The sequence below is a fragment of the Ornithodoros turicata genome, chromosome 4 (genome assembly GCF_037126465.1).
Source record: "Ornithodoros turicata isolate Travis chromosome 4, ASM3712646v1, whole genome shotgun sequence".
Classification (NCBI taxonomy): domain Eukaryota; kingdom Metazoa; phylum Arthropoda; class Arachnida; order Ixodida; family Argasidae; genus Ornithodoros; species Ornithodoros turicata.
Genome location: NC_088204.1, coordinates 65,607,265 through 65,629,843, shown reverse-complemented (window position 1 = coordinate 65,629,843; position 22,579 = coordinate 65,607,265). Strand labels below are relative to the sequence as shown.

Here is a 22,579-nt window from a genome sequence, read left to right as displayed (position 1 = left end):
GTGTATGTGTTGAAGATTTAAAAAATCGGTTACTTCTGCCTGGAATGTAAAGACCCGTCAAAAAGGCGCGATTTTCTGTAGTCCTTTTTCACTGTCATCTGTGCAGCAGCGTTTCGCAGGCTTATTCTGTCAATGTAAGCCCACATTCTATTTCTGTATTCATCCATCGAGATATATGCAAATTATGGGCACTCTTGGATTTCCGGTGTTGAACAGAAAAATTAATTCATCCGATGATATGCACCGGGGCAAGACGCGACAATTTAATCAAATTTAAATTTAATGCAATTTAAATTTAATGTAATTTAGAAACGGATGAGTCAACTATTAGGTGACTTTATGCGTGTTCCTCAGATATTTCTTTGTTGCATGTTGCCTAGGATTTTTCAGCACATTTTCCTGTTTCCTAGGATATTTCCAGCAAGCAGAAGCGCACGCAAACGCGAGCGACCAGCGACACATCAGACTGGCGGTTCCTTGTTTGCAAAGGACGGCGGAACAAAATAGCACCGGGTTCTGTGTGGTTTCATTGCACAACATGTGGGCGCTGGGCTCAAGGGGGCTGTGTAGGGACCCACGGGCTTTACTTTGTCTGCTTGGATTGCAAAAACTAATTTGTATAGTTCATTACCACAGCGTGTCTCACCTTGCCCCACGGGATGTCTCTTCTTGCCCCGAGGGTTGGGGCAAGATGAGACAATCTGCATTTATGAATTTCTTGTTCTGTATTTACCTTACACCGGCTACGTGCGTTCTGCATGTACAGGTCAGAAGCTCTAGACCCCTGAGAATGCACCTATGGCTAGTTTCTTTTTTTTACAGGAAAAATACAAATATGAATTGCAAATTTCTGTCTCATCTTGCCTCACCTTACCCTATATCAGACTGTGTGATCGTTGTAAGCGGGTGACATTGTATCTCCTCATTTTATCGTGTCATTATGCTGCAGACAAAGTGGCTTTAGGGCGAGCGAAAGTCTTCTGCGTTGCTTTCTTCAGCACTTGGATTGCTCGATTGCAAAGAACTACCAGAACCTCACTATCTCCAGTGTCAGGGTTATGCAACAGCTAATCAAGTATGATAACGAGACACCTTATATATGCCGTCTTAAAAACCTTTTTGTGCGATGACCGTAATGTGTACTATATTCAATCCGTTTGCTCCTTGCTGTTGTGGTCATGTTACAGAAGCGATATCCTGCCGACCCCGATTCCGATGACGCTGGTGCAGAATCACGTGTTTAACGCCCTGCAAGCCACCCCAGAGATCGGCAGCTGGAGCGTTCCTTCTGAAGGGTCGCAGGGGTCACCGATGGCAGCTAAGAGCTGCCTCGCGGCAGTTGGTCTGCTGTCGTCTTTTGTCGAGTACGTCATCTGTGTAAATGGCAGTGCTGGAACTGAGGCATCTTCATTGTTGTGATTTCGAAACCTGTAGCCGAAATCGGATCAGTACTTTTGTAAAATCGTCGTGGTGTAATGCTACTGTCTTTATAGAGAAGGTTGGCTTCATACCATATTTAAAATAAATGCATCTAGTGGGAGCATTTTACTCCATTTAACCCCCCCCCCCCCCCCCTGCGACCCTTTTCGCCCGTAATCGAGGTACTTCTACACTTTCCTGGCCCACGAGGGGGGGGGGGGCAAGCGGTAGAATCTCTTCAGCTCGCGTGCCGTTCCGCTAGGACGATCACTTGTCAGCATCCTCTCCCACGCGTCCTCTTTGCATAGTATTTCCCGGAGGTGAAGAATTCCGCGGCAGGAGCGACCAGGGATTTCCCTACACCCCCCCTAGGGGGGGGTGTACACCCTCCCTGGATTTTTGCAGCACCCCCCCTGAAATTGCTCAGGTGACCCCTCCCAGCTCGACCATGTAGTGAGTCCGGCGCAGCGAATTACATCCTGTACTGTCAAGCTTGGGCTGTATGACCACAGTCATGCAGATGATCGTACCATGCATTTGTCCAAAATCATTTGAAAGTAACTGTTAAATGCATATATTGCGCACATATACGAGCAAAAATGCGTGCTGGCACGCACACTCAATGTGGATCATCAAGAACCACTTGCGTCCAACTCAGTCAAGCGAGCTGTTCTGCTTTTTTTCGTCTAAGGTTTCCTCCGTTGGTTGCTAGGTACTCATTGAGCTTCGTGAGACTGGGTGCTAGTCTTTTTCCTTTGTCAGTCATGTGATTATGCATTATGTTAAAAAAAACCTTGATATTGAATCTGTATTCTAATGTACTGTGTTCTAATGGGAAAGTTGTGCAGGTGTCACCATTGTGCCACAATTCCTTCTGTGTCTAAGAAAACTTCCATAAGTGGAATCTTCACCAAGCATACCCCCCCCCCTTGAAAGGTCGGCACCCCCCCCCCCCCCCACCAGCAGTGAATTTCTGGGGAAATCACTGGGAGCGACTGAAGCAAATCATTCACGCAGTTGAGACCAGGTGAAAAGGACAACCCCCGTGACGTCGAACTGACGTCGCACATACGTCTCTCAACGCGGGAATTTCAAACCATGTGGATTGCAATAGTAATTTATAATGTCGATAATAAATTATACTGCTCAAGCCTGGCGAAACGTGAAGCAGCCATTTAATGAATTAGAAAATGCACCCCCAGTAGCAACAAATATCTACCAATGGATGCTTAGAGAGCGAATTAGCCGTTAGAGCAAATGAACTCTATAGGAGCGAAGAGAACCTCGTGAAATTGGAACGCAGCATATTTGTGGTTTGTTGGTTCGGACAAAAAATGTGGGAAGGCCTATCCCCTACATTGGGTCGACTACTCTAGCATTCGGCATTTTGTCTACTTGCAGTTGGTCAAATTCGTTGATCCCACTCTATAACAGAATATCTCTCTATATATTTCAGCACCTACGTCTTCTGGACCTTAAACCCAACAGCCAGAGAGGAATCGTATGCAGATTCTGACACCGCGAGGACCAACGGCGATTTGAGCGACGTTATAAAACATGTCTTTTTGTCCTTCCTGAAGCTGTTCGTCTCCGATTGCAAGGTATGACGGCGAACCGCACTTGCTACACAAGAGTTGTGGACGTCTGCTGAAGCATGTCCTACGTACTAGGGCTCTGAGTCTCCTGTGGTTCGTGACGCATTCCTAGCCGGTTTCTCGGCCGCTTGTCAAGCCTTTGGAAAAGAGAACGCCGAAGAAGTTTGCGACTATCTGGTGGCCTTACTCAGGGAACAGTTCCTCAACTTCTTGTGGGAAACGAGAGGAATGGCACAAGAACTGTAAGATCTCGCTTGATCTCTATAAGCAACATCCTAAAGCGTAGGTTGCCGAACATAATGCGCGATTCAAGCTTCGGTAGGCGCCTGAGATTGCATGAGATTATATCTGAACAGAGTGCAAGAGCCTGACAAATGTACGCCCTAGAGAAGCAAGATGAAGTCTCCATGAATCAATGCAACTAAAATAACCTTCCGTGAATCGACTTGTATTAAAATTGAAAAGTCGTACTTCGATTGTTTTTTTTTTTTTTCCTCTCTAGGTTGGCATCGAGTGGCTCAGCTCTGAAATGGACATTATGGATAATGACGGATGCGGAATTTAGGAACGATCATCTCCTATTTGTACTAGAAAGAGGAGTCGAAGGACTTGGAGGTAGGACATTGATTGATGTAGGCAATCACTGTCGCTCTAGTGTTATTACTCTCGTTAGCATTGCGATGAAAGGCAGGACAGTACCAAAAGAATACAACTACTAAGTAAAGTGATATGTGAACAACAGAAGTAGGGAAGGCAACAAAAGGGAAAATGTCTATTAAGCGACAAAACTACTGAAACAAGATCTAGGGCGCGCCTCAAAAAGCGATGACGGTGGATCGGCCTTTTACAAGTGCTTTTAAAGATTGCCTTTGTGACGTCGTGATCCGGGAGGGCGCGCCTCCTGGCGGCTGTCAACAAATGTTCTGGACAGGACTTTTCGGGATGTTCTCGAGTCAAGTCCAGGGTGTGATACCATTCGCGGATGACATGGGGTTTATGACCACTTCAGCCCTGGACGTAACTAAGGAACATTCCAGAACTCTTGTCCAGAACACCTGTTGCTGCCAGGGGGCTCGCCCTCGTAGATCTTGACGTCACCACGGCAACCTAGCTTTAAAGCACTTCCTAAGCTGAACTTCCATTCCCAGCCCCAACACACTGTTCACGCCGACCCATATGCCATGCGTTCAGCCATTGACATGCAGCAACCTTTTGTTTCAGCACAAAATAATTCGAGCTAATTACACTTTAACGCTGTAGCTTTAGAGCGCACTGTATAGCTGTTTGTGAAGAGGGCGCAGAGCGTTCACCGCAACGTTAACATTCCTAGGGTTGTACTTTTTGTTTTTATTTCTTTATTTATTGGGTTGCGTGTTGCTTTCCCTATGCTCTCTGTCCATGTCCCATTTTTCTTTTATTTGCGTCCCATTCCAGCCGTCCGACCTTTCAAGCATCTGCACATATATGTCCATACATCTACTGTGGAAAGTGATAGCTTCTAAATGGTCCTCACATTATCTGGGTGATGCCTCGCAATTCCAGACACTTTCGAATCGTCACTGCAACTTCTGGAACTGAGCTCTGTATCATACTCGGACGCACAACTAACGTTGCTTCATGTATGTTGCGCAGAGTGGATGTTTGGAGATGAGTAAGTCATACTTCTATGGAGTGTCATTCCTGATATTACTGTCTGCCCTGGCATACCTTTACAATAAATGGGAAGGGCCTGCTGCTTTGTTAAACTAATCTTTAGAAATATCGAATCAGCCGTTATTCCAATCAAAAACTGCGACACAAAGCCTGCACCAATGTATAGGCTTCGTGTTTGCTCCGTCTTACCCCACGGGGACAGCGCTGTGGCGGATAAAGGGGGCGAGGTAGGCGATCGCCCCCAAAAAACGTCAGTTTATACATTGGATTTCCATCTCTCCCCTCCTCCACTATGTGCTTCGACAAAGAACCCCCCCCCCCCCGCCCCCAAACCGAGGGCCTCGATCCACCACCGGGACAGCGACAGTGACTGCAACAAAGTATACACATAGTATACGCAACACTCTGTTGTATCCATCCAGCAATATTTTACACAGGCTGATCTACATCAGTGGTCCAGTAATAATTTCTTAACGAAAGGAAAGTTAGGTAGCAAGCGAGCTGGTGGTGACGATCCATGACTTGAAAACCCGAGATGAGGTAGGGACGAAAACAGACACACACAAACACGGTCTCGTGTTTGTGACCGTGTTGGACCGTGTTTGTGTGTGTCTGTTTCTGTCCCTACCTCGTCTCGGGTTTTCAAGTCATGAATAATTCTTGACATGATGTAATAGGACAAGGTTCTGATTAGTCCTTGGATAAGTTTATTTGCTTCCATTTATCTCCATTTTACGCACCGAGGCCAGGAGGTGACCCAGGTCTGAATTGCCGCTGTATTCCATGAGTCTTTTCCCTCGGCTTTTCATCAGGTGCTCTATGGCTGATGTCGGTATAGTTCCCTACGACGTCCGACCAGGGGGCACAATCTCCTCCCACAAACAGTAAGACGCCGTATCGTTAGGAAAATAGCTCAGTTAATAAAGACCACCCCCACGGTTTACGTTGATTGCATACGGCACGTCAGATAGGGGGTCTTCTCAAGCATGACACAGTGCTCTGCAAACCAGCTTTGAATATGTCTTACCTGTATGCTTTCTATTTCAGCTGCAACCGAGAGGTGTCGCCTTCATTCGTGTCAGCGATATGCGCATACACTGAGGCAAACACTCCTGCACCTCCGGATGACGACACTCTGCTCCTAAGGTCGCTGACGTTTCTTATAGCGGTCAGTATACATATCAACCATATAGCGATACCCTTGTGTCGAACTCTTACAGCGATGAGCCCATATGGTCATGGACGCGGGACGAGATTTTGTAGTCCAGTTTTAAGAACGTACGTTGTTTATCAATAGGTGACCACGATGAGCAACTTTGAACCTGAATCCGAAGACCAAGTAAAGCGAGGTAACTCAAACTGCTGAGGCTGAACAGCAGACCACTACCTTGACCTTACTACTCCACTGTATGTGCCGTTGCTTTCATTCACAACTGTGCAGCAAACACATGGTTGCTGGACTGCCTGTCGCGAGTGTCCAACTGGGATTCCATCATCGTTCCCGAAGACACAGTATTGTCGTGGTGCCTCTGCAGCGAAAGGCACAGGGAACTCCTGGGCAGTTTCGCGGTAAGCGTATGATTCTAATTGAAAATGATACAACACTCAAAATTATATTTTTACCATCAGCTAAAAAAATGGATGGAGATGCCACAGCCACCTCAAAATCTTCTTTCAACCATCGTTGACTCGTTCGGAGCGTTGCAATCTGTAGGGGTAAGTGTGACCTTGTTTTAACACGCACGTGCGTCAACAAAAAAAACTATAGGAGTCCACTGGAACGGCACTGGATGTGCTTCAGCGTAAATTATCCAGCGGAATACCTCTGTTAGGGTTTACAGGCTACATCTCTTGCCGTTCTTAGATGAACATGACAGTATTTTGAATTTCTACTTCCTCTTCACTGATCCGCAGTGACAACATCACATCTCCGAGCTATCTCCACAAATGCCTCCTATCTGTGAGCTATCTGGCGCTTCATGTGTTCTACATGTCTCACCAGTAGTGTCCAGTTTGTAGAGCTTTCCCGCTCAATACGATTTCCCAGAAAATTATTTTTTTTTTTCCTGCGTCCCTGTGAAAATCGCGGCACCTAGGCATCGCTGTACATAGCTTACGTGTGCACGCTACGACAGTACGCCTCTGTGAGTATGAGAGAAAGAAATGGTCAGAGAAACCACGGGTGACAAAGGTCTATCCACTCAGGAAGCAGCAATAAGGGGGGTATTCGCCGACGGGCTGCAACACTACGCTGAAAAAGATGAAGCAACGTGGACCTCACGTGCAGTTGTTGTGGTACCTTATCTGAGAGAGATCGAGTGAGACCGTCCTATACGTGTATAGGAGAGAAAAGGGCAAAGCCAGGCTTGTGCGTAACGCGTTACTAGTAATTGCTTTACTTGTAATCAATTACCTTTTTGAGTAATTTTTCGAGTAATCAATTACTTTACTGTCAAAGTAATTTTTCGAGTAATCAATTACTTTTCTGAGTAATCGATTACTCAGTAATTGATTACTTTTCCGGCAGAGATTAGCTTATATTTCAGATGTTCTGCCCCACCCCCAGGTCAAGCCCCTGGTGCCATCAGCCTTTGTTGGGCTGTACTAGTACTGCTATAGCAAGCGGAAGTCATTGTAATAACGCTCTGGAATTTCAGAGTCTCTCTCCCTAATCTCTTCCTACACCAGTGTGATGGTACCTGAAGCTTTGGAGGTTTAGTGAGTCATGGGGAAGTTCCACGCAATGCTCTTCCACAATCGGGTCAACGTCTTTCCGGGCGATCTCCTTGTCCTACGTGTTTTTGTTTGTCTTGTTATTTCAGCTGTTCCGCTGTTGAACCTTTTTTTTTTTTTTTTTCTGAGGCACACAAAGACGGTTATAATTTGCGTGAATGCGGAGTAACGACCGATGTAACGCGTTACTTTTCTACTCGTTACTCAACTACATTTGAAGTCGAGTAATCGGTAATGGTAATCAATTACTTTTTCCACAGAAGTAACTGTAACGGTAATCAATTACTTTTTTCGAGTAACGGGCACAAGTCTGGGCAAAGCTGAGGGGCTGCGCGAAAGGCTGACCTACTTGCACAGCGTATTACACACGCGTACGAAGTCAAATTGATGTTAATACTGGTCTAATTAACGAAGCCTTGCACGTGTCCGTTTCTGCAGGAACTTTTGTCATCGGAAGAGCACGGTGTGGCACGGGAGACTACACTTTTCCTCAAGAGGCTCATCGAATCTGTAAGCGTTTAACAGGACGGTGTCCAGTTAACTGTGTCGACTGACTTTGAGATTAGAGTTGTGTTCCGCTGTGAGTGAGTTACACAGGATTTCATCCATCAGAAGAGCGTTGTGGCTTTGAGGTAAAGTAGAAATAAAGAACGACACGTTCATAACCGGTTTCAGTTTAACAGTGAGCGCACCTTGGTGGGTGTGACAAGGGGGTGCTATAATGATAAAATAGATTAGAAGTAAGCAAGCTAGTGGCATATATCCATGACGAAAACTCCCGAGACTAGGGAACAAAAAGGGACGCACACTCCTTATCCTTCCCTGACTAACCGTGCGAAATAGTTAAACTCGCAGCCAATTATTCGTAACTGAACTTTACAGCCAGCGCATTCCATATCGTGACGCCGGGCTTTGTCCTACTAAGCAATCAAGCCACCAATTTCACATAAAACTGGCAGCATGTAACGTACACCCACACTGTGACGCACCCCTGTGACGTCCTCCCCTGCGAGGTCACTCATGCTTACGTCAAGGTGAAACTGAAACCGAAACCAAATGTGTTCGTTTTTCTCGTTTATCTAAAAATAAAAAATATATAAACGAGGCAATTCTAGCTGAAATTTTGCACATGGCATCTACATGCATTACAGCTGAATGCAACGCTAATCTCAGATTCAGACCACAACTTGAGACTGTCACGATTATTATCATTATTGGATAAATTACGGCAGCGACACCTCGGCGGCGCAGTCGGAAGACGACCAGATTAGGGCTTCGCTTCACTTCCCTAACCCAACTTAACCTAACCTAACATCACGGAAGTAACCTAGGCTATCTCGATCTAACATGATATTGGACATTACTCAACATCGCCCCCGTCGCCGCTGCCCTACTACGCTCGTAGAAGTGTCATTGTCGTAAGCCTTACTATTTTACACATACCGTCTTCGTGGTGTGAAAAACTCGGGTATGTCGACACTTATTTTCGCTCGTCGAACTTGTTGCGTCTTAACCTGTCTAACTCACTGCAGAATCCGAACGACGAAAAATGTCCACTCCTCAAGGAAGAGCTGTGTTTTTTCACGCTGAACGCGTTCACTTATCATTGGCTGCGCCGCACTGAAGAGACCTGTAAGGACAGAATGTTTTCCTTATTCATCAACATTATATTAGGCGAGCACGAGTGAGTTTCGACCCTTGATAATGTACACGCAGCTCAAGTCCTGTGTGGTCTGTTGGACATGTTGACCTACTGCAAGAAGCCTTTCGCCGGGCTTGTCTCTGGCGAGCTGGAGGTGTTTCAACAAGGTATATACGGCGCCTCTCTGCGACAGCAAGTTCATCCCATTTAAGAGAGCACTGCAAGCCCGTTCTATAAATGCACGAACATATGAAAAGTTTTTTGTGCATTGAGACTTCACAACTGAACGTGAACTCTCCTACGCTGATGCTTTTGGTACCAAGTTTTGTGGTGATGTTTTCATGTATTCCGTTTCAATGTGTATAGATTTGTGTACACTTTCTTTTCTGAATAACGCGCCCTGGAGTACACGCGGAGTATAACGCATCCAGTCCCGAGTGGTTTGGAACAAACATCTTCTTTTTTTTTCTTTTTTTTTTACAAATCAATCAATCATCCGTTTATGCACAATAGCAATGATCGTTGCCGACCTTCAGCGTGCGCTGGGGGTACCGGACCATTACGAAAATTAGAATATCCGTGACCAAATGTAGGCAAATTTACTCATGGGTCTTGATGTCCATCATGGACATCATTCATCATCCCATCATGCATGGAGAATGATGTGATGTTGAGTTAAGCGCAAGGATGTGATGTAATGTTGAATGTGGGGCTAAGGTGTAATGTATAAGTTGAAGTTGATGTCCGATGATAGGTTATGATGTTGAAGTCCAATGATGAGGTCTGAAGCCTGAAGTGTCAATGGCTCACGACTTGAGACTCACACTTTTGTGTCGTTAGACTTTCTATTTTTCGCCGTTCTCGAGGATTAGCATTTCTTGTGAGATGTCCTCGTCTAAGTATGTAACCCTTGAAAAGTTCAGTATTGATCAGTGACATCGCCCAGACTTCATCGCTTCCGAATTTCCCGCTGTCCCGCGAAGGCTCAAACATTGCAGGTGTTAGTGTGGTAGTGAAACGAATGAAGAAAACAAAAATCCGATGTATTTAATATAGAGCCTGCTATAGAGTATAATATAGAAAATTAATTTGAATTGCTATCGTCTGATATACCTTATTTACCATTATGCATAACTAGAAATTCCCGAACACGCGAACCTTTAACGTTTAGCTAATTTAATGTTCTTTCCTTTTTCTTTTACTTTTTCTTTTTTCAGTCTTGCAGCTTTCAACGCAAGATTTCAAACCGCCACAATGGTCTACAGTAATTGAATACTTGCTTACAGTCTTCTGCGGCAGAAGCAGCGAAGTGGATTCTGGTAAGTTGTACTACAAAGTTCCCTCGTCATTCGCAGTGGGAAGATCTTGTATGGCGAAGAAGCGCGCCATTATTAAGAGTTGCGTCAAACGTAGTATGTGTCGTCAGCAGTAGCTCTTTTGAATGTTTGATAATATGCGTTTCGTCGCAGATATGTCAATACACAGGAACCTGTGGTTACAGATTGTTCTGATGCGCACCGACTGTGTCATCCCTGGATAGATCATTCGAAGCGTCGCTAAAGAAGGCTGCGCAGTTCTAGCCTGCTTAGTAGAACTTTGCAGCTTACCTCTGTCATGCGAGAGAGAGACGAGTAATGAGGCACTGGCCGCAGGGTACACTCCGTAGGGCAGTACTGAATTAAATTGAATTGAATTTAGTTACAGCATTATACTGATGGATTATGAGACAAAAGGCCATTATGCCTAACGAGGACCCAAGCCCCAAAAGTCAAGCCAAGCCCCAGTATGGTGGTAGCTCTCGGAGCAACTGTTCGTGGTGTCCAGCTCTCATTGTAAAGCAACGATCCCGCGGTCGGTGTCACCAAAAGCTAGCTGCCACTTTGGGATGCACGCCTGAAGATTTGAGTTGCCCAATCTATCTTACGTGCCGGATACCAACTCTCTCAAAGGGAAGACTGGCGGAAAAGCGGGCGAGCTTGGTGATTACAGTAGTCGATTACTATAAAACCCTGAGATTGGGGAAGAAACGCAGACAACGAGAGAAGATCTCAAAACACAGCTGAATGTGTAACGAATGACACAACTGCAAAACATAAGATAAAGGTATAGGCTGACCCTTACGTGTAAATCCACTCTTAATTTATTATAAGCTAATGGTGAAGGAGGAGGAAGAAGAAGGGAAGAGAGAAAGGCTTTTACTTTAGAAGCGAACCTTCATGAAGTCAAAAAGAATGGCTAAGAGGCAAGCGAGTGTTGGTGACTAGAACGCATGATGAAAAAGCCTGAGCTGACATGATGAAAAAACATGAGCTGTGTCTGAGACTTCGGTTATGTGTGTCCGTTATTCGTCGTCTTCCTAATCTCGTTTTTTTTTATCATCATGTATACTAGTACAAATTCCCGAACTTCCTTAAAGAGAGATCACTGTCTGTGGGGGTGCGGGGGGAGTTATAGTGCTGCCAGTAAGTGTTTGACTTGCCACTGGAGGTAGGAAGGACGGATGGATGTCAACCAGCGCTGCGGGGACACACCATAGCAGGGACGAAAGATTGCTCTCCGGAGAGGATGTGGGCGGATTCCTATTCCATCGCTGCCTGGAAGATAGCCACGTTCCCATAGTCGGGACCACCGAATGATAGTCGACACCGTCGTATCCGAACGCATTGCTATCAAATTGGAAGTGCTGTCACACGGACTGGCACCATGTAAAAAATCGAAAGAACGCGCAGCGGGAAAAATTGCAATCAACGACATTTATTTGCAGGGAGCTTTTGCCACGTACTACAAGTAGTTTGATCAAAATTTAATTGAAACTAATTTACTTTGTTGACTGGAGCTCCAAAATTCGCCAAGACAACATAGAGTCCAGGGCCCTGATCTTAAGCTTGTCGTTATCCCAGAACGCGCGTTAAATGGTGGGGGTGAAAGGGCTCGCCGTTGTCGGCCTCCAGAGGTGGGCAACCACGCCACGACTGACGCCCTGGGGGAATGTGCGTCCTGGGCTGACTTCTAACGGAACTGTGCCGACATATGTCTGAAAGCGTCCGAGGAAACCCCTAGACAGCACAGCCGGCACCGGAATTCGAACCCGGGTACCTCCCAGTCCCGTGGTGACATGGCCAGCACGCTAACCATTGAGCCACGCGATCTGGTCGCCTGTTTTGATTTGGTTTTTGGTTTTTTGGTTTAAATTTTTTGGGAACATAAACAGATTTGCCCCTTTCCATCACAAAATACATTCCCTACTACAATGGCAATAACGTTAAAAAAAAATTGCTGTCATCCCCAGACGCGCAGACTGTCGGCCACCCTCAGTTCCCTGTCGAGGAGGACGACATGGATCTGCCCTTTCGGACTCCTTCTCGATGCTTCTTCTCATAATGGCAGCTGAGGTGCCTGAATAGTAGCCAGTAGCCAAGCGGAGCTGTAGTATTCAGGCCCCCTAACGGCAGCAAGGTTAGAACGCCACAGTTATCTGGAACAACGGTGAGAGGGAAGCAGGAAGTTTAACTCGTGGCTATCACATAACAAACTTGTTGCTAACTTTAAAAAAACGTCGTATATGGTATTCCGACCGTCTCAAAAGAGCCTGGATTTCGCTGATTTGCAGCTTTCCTTCGGAGGGAATATCCTTTCTCGAGTTTCTGTCACCCGGTTTCTGGTTGTCTTTTTGCAGGAAAACTTATCCTGGCACCATCATATAAACCATGTGCGGAGTAAAATCTCCAGTGGATTGTATGCTCTAAGCAAACTCAGGAACCTAGTCCAAACTAACATACTTTTAACCATATACTACGGCCTGATTCATTCCCATATCAACTACGGCCTTGAAGTCTACGGCCTCACGTATAACTCTAATCTGAGCCCACTGCTTTTTGCCCAGAAGCGTGCGCTAGAATTATCCTTTCTGTCGGCCGTCTGGAGTCGGTGTCGTTCGCTTTTTCTCTTTTATCTGTGCTTAATATTTTCGATCTCCGTGATTATAAAGTTGCCCTTCTTATGCATAACTTTTCCTACAGGTCTTTTGACAGACAACAACTTAATTTTCAAAATTTCGTTCCACCATATTCCCTACGGAACGTGTCGCATTCTCTTCAATGTCCGGCCTTTCGCTCTAATTTCGGTCATTTCTCCCTTTCTTCTTTTGGAACTAGGTTGTGGAATGAACTCCCACATAACCTACGGTCAACAACTAGTTTTCTCGCTTTCAAGCGCTCTTGCAAATTACACTTTCAACAGCGGCATTAATCTCTTTATTTAGTTCAGTGACATGTCCGTTTCTTCATTACTTCATTGTAGCAACGTGCACCCTTTGTGCATATTATATGTATTGACGTGTATCATCTTGTATATTTCCTTGTTTCATTATGTGCGGGCTACCACCTTTGCATTGGTACTCCCTCATAAGATGTATTTGAATAATATATAACAATATAATATGTTTTCTTGCGGGACCGTTTAACAGGGTTTCCCATAACGGTCCCTTATCTCAAGTGTGTTCCTGATTTTTTGTAGCACTAATAAACAAATAAACAAGAAGTGGGTTACAGTTTTCTGCGGCCGTTGTTTGCATTAACTTGACAGAGAACAGAGCGCGGCCGGCAATTTGCGCGTCTCGAAACGACGATTCTCGCTTCTTTTAATATAAGTTTTTTTTACTACAAAGAGAAATTGTAGTAGGGAATGGGATAAATCTGTTTCCGGCAGGAAAATGTGATGTTGACTTGACAAATTTAGGAGTTCAAGTGGCCTGCTGCAGATAAATGTCATTCATCGCGTACTTTTCTACAGCGTGCTTTTTTCATCAGTGGTTGCTGAAACGCCCTGTATATGTCTCTGTATCAAAGTATAGTCAAAGATAAAATAGGTCCACAAGGGAGGAGTTCGTATGACTCTAGGTCAACGTTGGGCTTAGCAGTGTGAATGCAAGCGCTCTGCCAACGCCCACGTCCGGAGACTGATGTACGTAGGACGTCTTACGTTCACCCCGTGCAACAGTCTCTGCTGAGAGCTGCACGCGATGTAGTGACAACAGGGCCAGAGTACATCAAGAGGTAATGAGAAACTTGCCTCCGTCCACCCGGAAAAAGAACGTTAGAAGTCAACCACGGCTGCTCAAACTCCACGCAACGACCAGTACATAGTATCTCTCTCTGCAGGGAGCGTTGCCAATACCGGCACTGACATGCTCAATTGCATACGTTAAAGTACGAGTATGCACTTCCTGTTAACTCTCCGACAGCGCAATGGGCACCTGATAGTTTATTAGTAGACGTCCGTGTGGGAGGCCAAGCGTTGCCGCATGTTCTCTCTCGCGCATAAAGGGAGACTCCGCACCAAAAACGTGTTGAAGTAACAGTGCGACATCAATTCATACCATACCGTATGTTTCAATGGACGCAATTTCTCATCCCCAAGTGACACAGATAATTAGAAAACGAATATTTTCCTTCGAGTGATTCGGCGCTCCTCCACGAAAGAGCAGTCCAGCAACACTGGGCGTCACCTCACCCGTATTCTTCGCCTGCGCCTTTCTGTAGGTTATGTTCTACCAGTGGATAGTATATTTTGCAACGAAATCGAGGAAGAAGATGACTCGTCATCCATGTCGCACCAAGAAGTTACCAAGCGCGTGCCCGAAACCAAGTAAACAGTCGACAGCCGGCACGAGACTACCTGTGACGTCACGCAGGGTCCAGGAGGCTGGAGAGAGGAGCCTTCGGGAGTTTCGGTCTCGATATAAGCTTCCCAGCTCCTTTAGCAACTATCGAGTCTCCAACGGCCAAAACTTTGTTTCTAATTTCTGAAGGAGGATACCGAAGTTATTTATACATCCACCGTAAGACTTTCCAATTGCCCCGGAGTCTCCCTTTAAGGGCAGGGGAAGAACGCATTGCTTGAAGAGCGACAAAAATGACCTCGAAAGCTGCCGTTTTTCCAGAGCCCTTCCCTCGAGCTATGTCAGCCCAATATCTAATCTGAAAACGACAACGGCAATGGGAGCAGACGTTGTCACTGGGTCGAACTCTTCTGTCTTCCGTAATTAAAAACTTCATTAGCCAAAATTAATTATGGCAACGCCGCAGGAGCTTGCTAGTGCGGCCATGCGGTAGTTCACTTATGAAGCAGTAACCAAGGTGGTAACCAGGAACATACGGACACCCTGTATGTCACTGATCCTGTCCCACGGCGGTCCTTGTTTATGTCACTGGCGACCGGCAGATGTATGGAAATATATGCGCAGTGCTGTGCTTACGTTGAACACGACAGCTCTACATGCCTGACGACAGGCGTGTCGCTCTGAGCCGAAATAAGTAACGATGTGATGCTGATAATAATATTATTACTTTTTATCATCCTTTTTGCAATTTGTGTTGCTTTGGAATACCTTTCCATTCTTTGCAAGCACGCATGTTCCCCTCTGGCAGTTATCGATGCTACCATCGACCGTTAAGCGGTTCGTAATACGCGCATCGTATATTCACTTACGCCGAGACTCCGAAGTGTACACTTTCTTTTTACCCTGTATCCCTTGCACTTTGTGTATTAAAGCTTCATTGCTGGTTCGTGAGTCTATGTGTTCGTCTCGTCCTGTGTTTTCCCTCAAACTCAAGGCAATGTTAACATCGAGTGATAATAATATTTTGGTGTTTAGAGACGTAGAGACTACACTGTATCAGACCTCATGAAGATTAGTCTCGCACGGCTACACCATTCAGCTACTTGCTTCGTGAACTTCACGGCACTTTGTACACATAATTGTTAAGATAACGATGAAATAAACGTTGTAATTGCATATACAGGGTTAGTCTAGCAAACCTTACACATTTCATTCGCATCGTAAAAATAGAAGACGGGGTTTAGCCTACTCCAAACTTTGAAGACGGATAGCCATTTGTCTCAAGTTTTATTGTAATTTTTTGTAGGGACCGTGGTGATGTAGAAAGAAAATTAGAAATCAAGTAAAAACACGCCCCATGCATTTTCAATGGCCTATCTCACGCAAACACGGCCATTTTTCCTTGTGTCTGCTTCACATTCATATCGCCTCACACAGGCGGCGCTGCCTACAAAGATGTGACCACTGATCTGTATAGTAATAGGCTGGATAGCGGATTGAGGGTGCAACCGTACGGTCGCCGGCCGCCATCTTGGGAAGCTCAAAACATTGCCGTCCGCCACTCAGCTGCATTATGTGCATGCGCCTTTGCGTAGCACTTTTGTGGTGTCATGCCCGCCTGCTGTGGTTATGGGTGTGCTGACCGTACTGGCAAGGCACCGGGGACGACATTTCACAAGTAAGTGACATGGTTTTACAAATAAATGTGATTTATTAGTCCACGAGCGGAGTGACAAAACGTTGCTGTTGATGCATGTGCGCGGCACTTTGTGAATCGTATCTCAAGATCTAAGCGTTAAACTTTAAGCCGTACGTTATCTGCATAGAGTCATTGTGATAGTCTAGCCTTCCTGCAGTTCACGGGTATGGTCTCGGCACTCAGCAAGCGTTGAAGTGCGCTTGTTAGCTGTGATATCTACGGCTCAGTTTGTTGGTCACGGTATCGACGATTGCTTGCTTGGATTAGCCTTGTCATCCCTTCCGTAATTGATGGCATAAATTGTTCAATGCAGGTTCCCTCACGGCCGCCCAGAACATTTAAACAAAGTGTGCGGTAAATGTCAGGCGAAAGGACTGGACGCCGTCGACGACATCACTGGTCTGCAGCAAACATTTTAAAAACAAATGCTTCGACAGAACGGGCCAAACCGTTCGACTGAGGCCTGACGCTGTGCCCAACAAGTTCGACTTCCCAGAACACCTCCAGAAAGTAATAATGCATGCGACATATGTAGAGGCCAGATTTATATCCACTAAAAGCTAGTTGAACACACATGCATGAAAAACTCATTTATCTTGCTCAAAATATGTACCTCTAGGAATTCACTTGCATGCATTTAAAATACGCAACAAACTCACTGGGGCAAAAGTATCTTACTTTATGTAGTGTACAAAAAGCATGCAGAGTTGAAAGCATAGATCGAGAAGTTGCCCGTCAAAAGGAACTCGTTACAAAGTTACCGTGTGAAAAATGCAACTAAGTTATTCAGCCCGAAACGTAGCTTGAAACGTTACAGAGTTACTTAAAAAAAGAACGAGTTGCTCCCAAGTTACTTCGGACACAAAATAACACTACACAGGTGCAGCTGAGTTCGACCCTGAGTTGCCTGCGTTGAGTTTTCGTTTATGTCCAACAATTCGAACGTGTTACATCTTATTCCCTGTCTGCACACGATGGTTCAGCTTCATTTCAATAGCAGCAGTTCTTACTTCCTGAACAGAATACTGTCATTGACTGGACATCATGTTTTATGACATAAAATGCTGTGGAAGAACCGTAAAGAAAGCAAGGAAATAAGTGGACGTGAGTGAAAATACAAACACACCAGCCACATGTCTCTTTGGTGCATTCCAGCATGTTTACTTTACTTAGAGACAATAAATAATTTTTCAACCTCGAATGTCTACTCTTTATTCTCGCTGCTTAAGCTTGCGACAACACATGTTTGAATGCAGCCCAAATGAAAACAATGTGATCCGTCTGATCAAAGAAGTTTCCCAGTGCTACAGCAGTATGGGACTGTACCACCTTGCCAAAGAATATACAGAGAAGGTGACAGCCAGGCCTCAGCTGCGAAAGAAATTGTCAAGGTTGATCATATTCAACAACCAGTAATGCACTCTGCCCACTTACCTGCTTGACTGCTTCAAACTTGCTGTTGCAACTGGACTTGTGATACTTTGATGTTGGAACTTTCACCACAAGACCTTGCTACTTAGCCTTTTTATGACTTATTCACTCTACCTCTAGTCCTTTGGAAGTGCTTTAGTGCCGTTCGGCATTTCGTGTCATAACCAGTCATATCTAAACTTCCTGTGCAAAGCATAATGTTTATACCCAAGCATATTAAGGTAGTTGCATAAACAAACGTGCCAAACATTCCCTGGCATTCCGCACCCCCGAGCAGAAAGGAAATGGGAGAAACACGGGAAGCAACACGCTGACGGACGACAAAGGAAACGTAACACAACAAATACAACACCACACAAAACCAGCAAATCACATAATCGTAGTTCAAGGTACAAGATTGGAACGACACGCGCTCACACGAGAGTAGTATAGTTTAATACGGCTTAATAACGGTGCCCGTATAAGAACCATGCGGCATAAGAACCGTGCGCTATAACGACATCCTTTTTCTAATCCAAGATGGCCGATTCTAAGCCAACACAATCCAGTTCTAAGCCAACACAATCCACTTGTAATCCAAGCACGAGCCAAATCCAAAGCCATCTGATTGGCCGCCATTAGCCCCGCCCACTTCACGTTGATTGGCCACCGCGCCCCCAACTGATCTTTGAATGGCTGACCGTAGATCCACTCCTTTATGCTAATTAGTTGGCTTGGCTCCGCCCAGTTCACACTGAGCGGCCCGTGCTAAGCCTTGACTGATCGTTGATTGGTTGACTGTAGCTCCGCCCCCCTTATGCTAATTACTCGGCTCTGCCCCCACTTCACACGCTGATTGGTGCACGCGTATCGCTGAGCACAGCTCCGCCCCTTTATGCTAATTAACCGGCTCCGCTGATTGGTCCATTCTAAGCCTACTGATCACTCTCCCCAGACTTCTGATTGGCCGCGGCCGCAGCCGCCGCCGCCGGACGCCCCCGCTGCGGCCCCAAACTTACCCGGGCTAGCGGGTGGCCGCCGCCAGATGGTGCGCGGGTCGCTCGCCGGCGGCTTCAGATGGTTCTAACCTATCTCAGATAACTCTATGAGATCGAACAGACGGGGAAAAAAATACCTTTCAACGTTTATTGAGTACATGTTTGAGGAAAAGCATGGCCGTCTTGGAGAGGTTGATTCCTTTGATGCTGGGTGCGGTTCCACGGAAGTGACGGATCATGTAGACGTCTCCGGGACAGCGGCTGAGAAAAATTTCGTCCTCCGTGAGCTGGCACATCCGCGTGCACTGGATATCTTCGTAGCTGTCGCTCACGTCCAGCGAGTGAAGGCACGTACGCAACGATCCAGTAGCGTTCCTATTCAGGTTAATGCCGGACCGCATAGGTACCACGTGCCACTCTCTGATGGCCAAGATGTCGCCGGGGCATTCGTGCGCGTACGTGTGCTTATCCTTCTCCAGCTTGATGCTCGCAGTACAGTTGCCAGCGTCCAGCGCCAGCGCGCACGAGACGAGTGAGAAGAGAACGAGGTACCACATCCTTCCAGTGACGCAGGTCAAATGACGCTACTCCTACTCATCCTCTGCATTATCTGTGCGGCGGAGGAAAGAATGCCGTGTGAAATCCCGCTATCTACGTCATCCACTCGAGCTTACCATATTCGCAGCTTCCGTACGGGTAGGAGTCCACGTCATTATAGAGGTACCGTTTGTCGTCGTACGCCATCAGACTTCTTTTCACATTTCGGATGGTGTACATGCACTGTTTCTTTCCCACTATTGACACCTGTTCGTGCGATACGCTGTCGTGCTTGAATAGGGTATCGCGGTACGTATCATGGAGGAGGTGTTTGCGCACAATGTTCTTTTTGACCCCTTTAGCTCTTGCAATCTGTTTTCCCCCGGCTAATTTGATAGAATACATTTTAGCTTTCAGGCATATTACTTCCTCAATGGGTATGCTACCCGTTTCACTTTTGAACGCGCCAAGTCTACCGCGATTCCTCTCGCTGTACAGTGGATGGTCACGATCGAAGGAAGACAAGTCTAAATGCTCGTCGGCGATCGCACGTAACTGATCTTCGTAGTCTTTGCAGAATAGGCCGAGGATCAGAGAATCCGTGTCAAAGTAGCAGGTAATCACCGGACAAGTGAGCTTACTCAGCAGGGTTTCATAGTAGAACGAGTACATGGTTAACTTACTCAGTTCTAAAATCGTGAAGCCAATCTGCAGGGGGAAATCACATCGCACTTTTCTTTTGCGCATTTCGTACATGACGCAATCGGGGGACAAAATTTCCATTCGCGCGCATTCCGCCCGACTCCCGAGGCGACTCGCCGTCTCCTCATCGAAGGCCACTCGAATGTCTCGCATATTAAATTTATTTAGCAACGTACGCCCGAAGACCGCATTATTTGAGATTTTATAGAAATTTTTCTCGAACGTCGTGCTCGATGCGACGCGTCTGGCAACATTGTCCTCAATGTAGGGACGCAGGAATGGTGCCTGACGAAATTTTAGAATTCTGTGAATTTTCGTCACGCGCATGCCCAATCTACAATAGAGCGCGAGCAGCGCGTAATGAACGACGTACCCGACCTTGTCCTTGCACGTGAGCAGCAGCTTTTTGCTGTTCGCCGGTTGATACATTAAGTCTTCGAGGAGCCCCCGCTGGAATGGTGAGAGCCATTCCTTCGGAACGACTGCCTTCTCGGGAGCCAGGGGGAAGTACCGCGTCAGCGCGTGGATAGATTTTGGATACTCCAAATCGCACACGTACACGTATCCCACGTCCGAATCCGTGGGATGACGCATAAAATCCACGGAGCTAAAATCCTCGACCCATTCGAAATCGCCGACGGGGAGGTGCTTTATCATACTGAACCCGTAAAGATTGTTGCAATCTATGTACGATATGTACACCTCCTCTTTATCGGGATCGTAGCCACCGCACAGCGGGTTGTTAGCCCGTAAATGACGCCTGCTCGCCTGACAGAGTCCGCCTCTAACACCCGATTCGATGGTCCGGTACATGTCCTCGTCGATGATCAGCTCCAATTTTGCCCGCGTGTAATTTAGAGCGCATTGCCACGAATAGGATGCCAGCGAAACGCAATGAAGCAATTCCAATCCGCGCGCGTCGTAGCACAGGCGCCGGAAGTGCTGCATTACGTCACCATGTAACAGGGCATCCGTTTTCAGGTACAATGCATTATAATCCCTCAGATTCGAGCATCCAAAACGTTCAAATACGTGCAGCGCGTACTGATAGTCTTCGTCGCTTATATCCTCCCCCGTCAGATCGTTTCGGAAGGCGGATTTTGCCGGCAGAGCCAATTCGTCGTAGACCGCGAACGAGCTAACGTGGCTGTACGGGAATACACCTTTACGAAGCAAAATTTCGTAGTCGTCTCCAAATACCTGCTTCAGGCATTGGAACGCCTCTGCGCCCCCCATGGATTTGACGGTTTCCACGAGCTCTCCCAGCGACGAATTTAGGTACTGCATGGTATCTCTGAATAGGAAGGTGCCAATTTCGAACGATCGGATTTTTTCCATGGAACTGGCCACGATGAAGGGAGCTCGCTTCCACTCGAGAAGGTGAAATTCCCGCAGTAGTCCGGCCAAATCGTAGGCCAGATTGTGCACCATGATGGGCAGTTTTTCCCGCGTCGTGCACGCCAAGTTACAGGGGTTGCACAGCGTCGCGATGTAATTTGTCTCGCCAGCAGTACAACGCTTGGAATGGTCGTGGTGCCGGACACGGGGTAGATCTTGCGTGAACTCCCGCTCGCAGTACGCGCAGTGGGTGGCAGCTCTGTGCCGCGCACGTTGCTCGTCATTCAGCACCATTTCGGCGGGGCAAGCGTTCAGGGCGATCATCTCATCTCGCATTTCCATCAGAGCTCTGACGCACTGCCTCGCGGAATCTTCACCATGGTGCGTCCTGATGCGCATCACCTTCGAGTCGTGGGTGCGCACGAGCACGGCACAGAAGCTCGAGGTGACGTGACGCTGCATGCCAACGCCACTGGGCGTGAGTACGCTCTCCGTGTCCAACGCGACGACGTAGTTATACTGCTGCTTGTACTGAATTTTAGTAAATTCTACAAAGTTTTTGCCCGGTTCGCAAAATTCCAATATGATTTCGTTTACGTCCGCGCACAGGCGACGATGTTTGGCCATGCTCTCTTCCTTCAGGAAAGAGCGCGTGCAACGCTCGCATACGAAACGCCTCTTGTCTCTCATCAGTAACCGCTCGAGAGACTTGATTCCGAAAAAATGTTCATCTACAGCCAATAAGTGAATTTTCTTTTCATACTCGAGTTTTGGAGGTCGCGACACGTGCACTCCCTGATCGACGTACTCGTATACGTACACGGATATCTGGTTTTTGTCTTCAAATTCGTCCAGATCAGAGTAGGAAACGGGGAAGCGACTAGGCCACCAGTACTCCGCGGCATAGTTTTCACATTTTTTCCACGAATTCCTTTCCTGCGGGTGCAGGAGGGCGAGCGTATTGTATTTAAAACACTCACCCTCCTTATGTGCTGGTAAATGAATATTCGTCAGCACGTTCCTGCGCTTAGCCAAATGATCGGGAAGTGCCCCATTGCATCCGAATTTTTTAGTTTTCACCGCAGAAATGCATATTTGAACGTTTTGGACGTCGGTGGACACGAACCCACTCCCGTCCCGCTGATAATTTTCGACGCGCCCCGTGGACTCCTGAATCGCGTCCATCAGGGTATTCGCGATGGCTCCGTCGCTGTGGACTTCGCGAGCAAACGC

At 46.6% G+C, this 22,579-nt stretch overlaps 2 protein-coding genes and 1 long non-coding RNA gene across 3 annotated transcripts in view; 2 read left to right on the top strand and 1 right to left on the bottom strand.

Moving 5' to 3' along the window:
• LOC135391713 (uncharacterized) overlaps positions 1–22,579 on the top strand; it is a 139,058-nt gene that overhangs the window by 81,691 nt on the left and 34,788 nt on the right. The window contains exons 11-24 of the mRNA XM_064622112.1: positions 950–1,075; positions 1,188–1,364; positions 2,876–3,020; positions 3,090–3,256; positions 3,517–3,629; positions 4,557–4,665; positions 5,715–5,835; positions 5,965–6,016; positions 6,109–6,236; positions 6,297–6,383; positions 7,839–7,910; positions 8,933–9,032; positions 9,117–9,209; positions 10,260–10,361. Of these exons, the coding sequence (XP_064478182.1) occupies positions 950–1,075; positions 1,188–1,364; positions 2,876–3,020; positions 3,090–3,256; positions 3,517–3,629; positions 4,557–4,665; positions 5,715–5,835; positions 5,965–6,016; positions 6,109–6,236; positions 6,297–6,383; positions 7,839–7,910; positions 8,933–9,032; positions 9,117–9,209; positions 10,260–10,361 (1,592 nt within the window). The remainder of the gene's footprint in view (positions 1–949; positions 1,076–1,187; positions 1,365–2,875; positions 3,021–3,089; positions 3,257–3,516; positions 3,630–4,556; positions 4,666–5,714; positions 5,836–5,964; positions 6,017–6,108; positions 6,237–6,296; positions 6,384–7,838; positions 7,911–8,932; positions 9,033–9,116; positions 9,210–10,259; positions 10,362–22,579) is intronic.
• LOC135393328 (uncharacterized) lies at positions 16,127–16,934 on the top strand. Its single transcript, XR_010422579.1, has 2 exons — positions 16,127–16,340; positions 16,675–16,934. It is a non-coding gene; the product is annotated as an uncharacterized LOC135393328 (long non-coding RNA).
• LOC135393327 (uncharacterized) lies at positions 18,956–20,956 on the bottom strand. Its single transcript, XM_064623797.1, has 2 exons — positions 19,444–20,956; positions 18,956–19,379 (listed from the first exon to the last, which is right to left on the bottom strand). The coding sequence occupies exons 1-2, from the start codon at positions 20,954–20,956 to the stop codon at positions 19,360–19,362; spliced, it is 1,533 nt and encodes a 510-aa protein (XP_064479867.1). The 3' UTR covers positions 18,956–19,359.

Coding starts and splice junctions, on each gene's coding strand:
- LOC135393327 (XM_064623797.1), bottom strand. CDS start 20,956: ATGCAGCACTTCCGGCGCCTGTGCTACGACGCGCGCGGATTGGAATTG. Junction 19,380..19,443: donor GTACGGAAGCTGCGAATATG/GTAAGCTCGAGT, acceptor TCCGCCGCACAG/ATAATGCAGAGGATGAGTAG.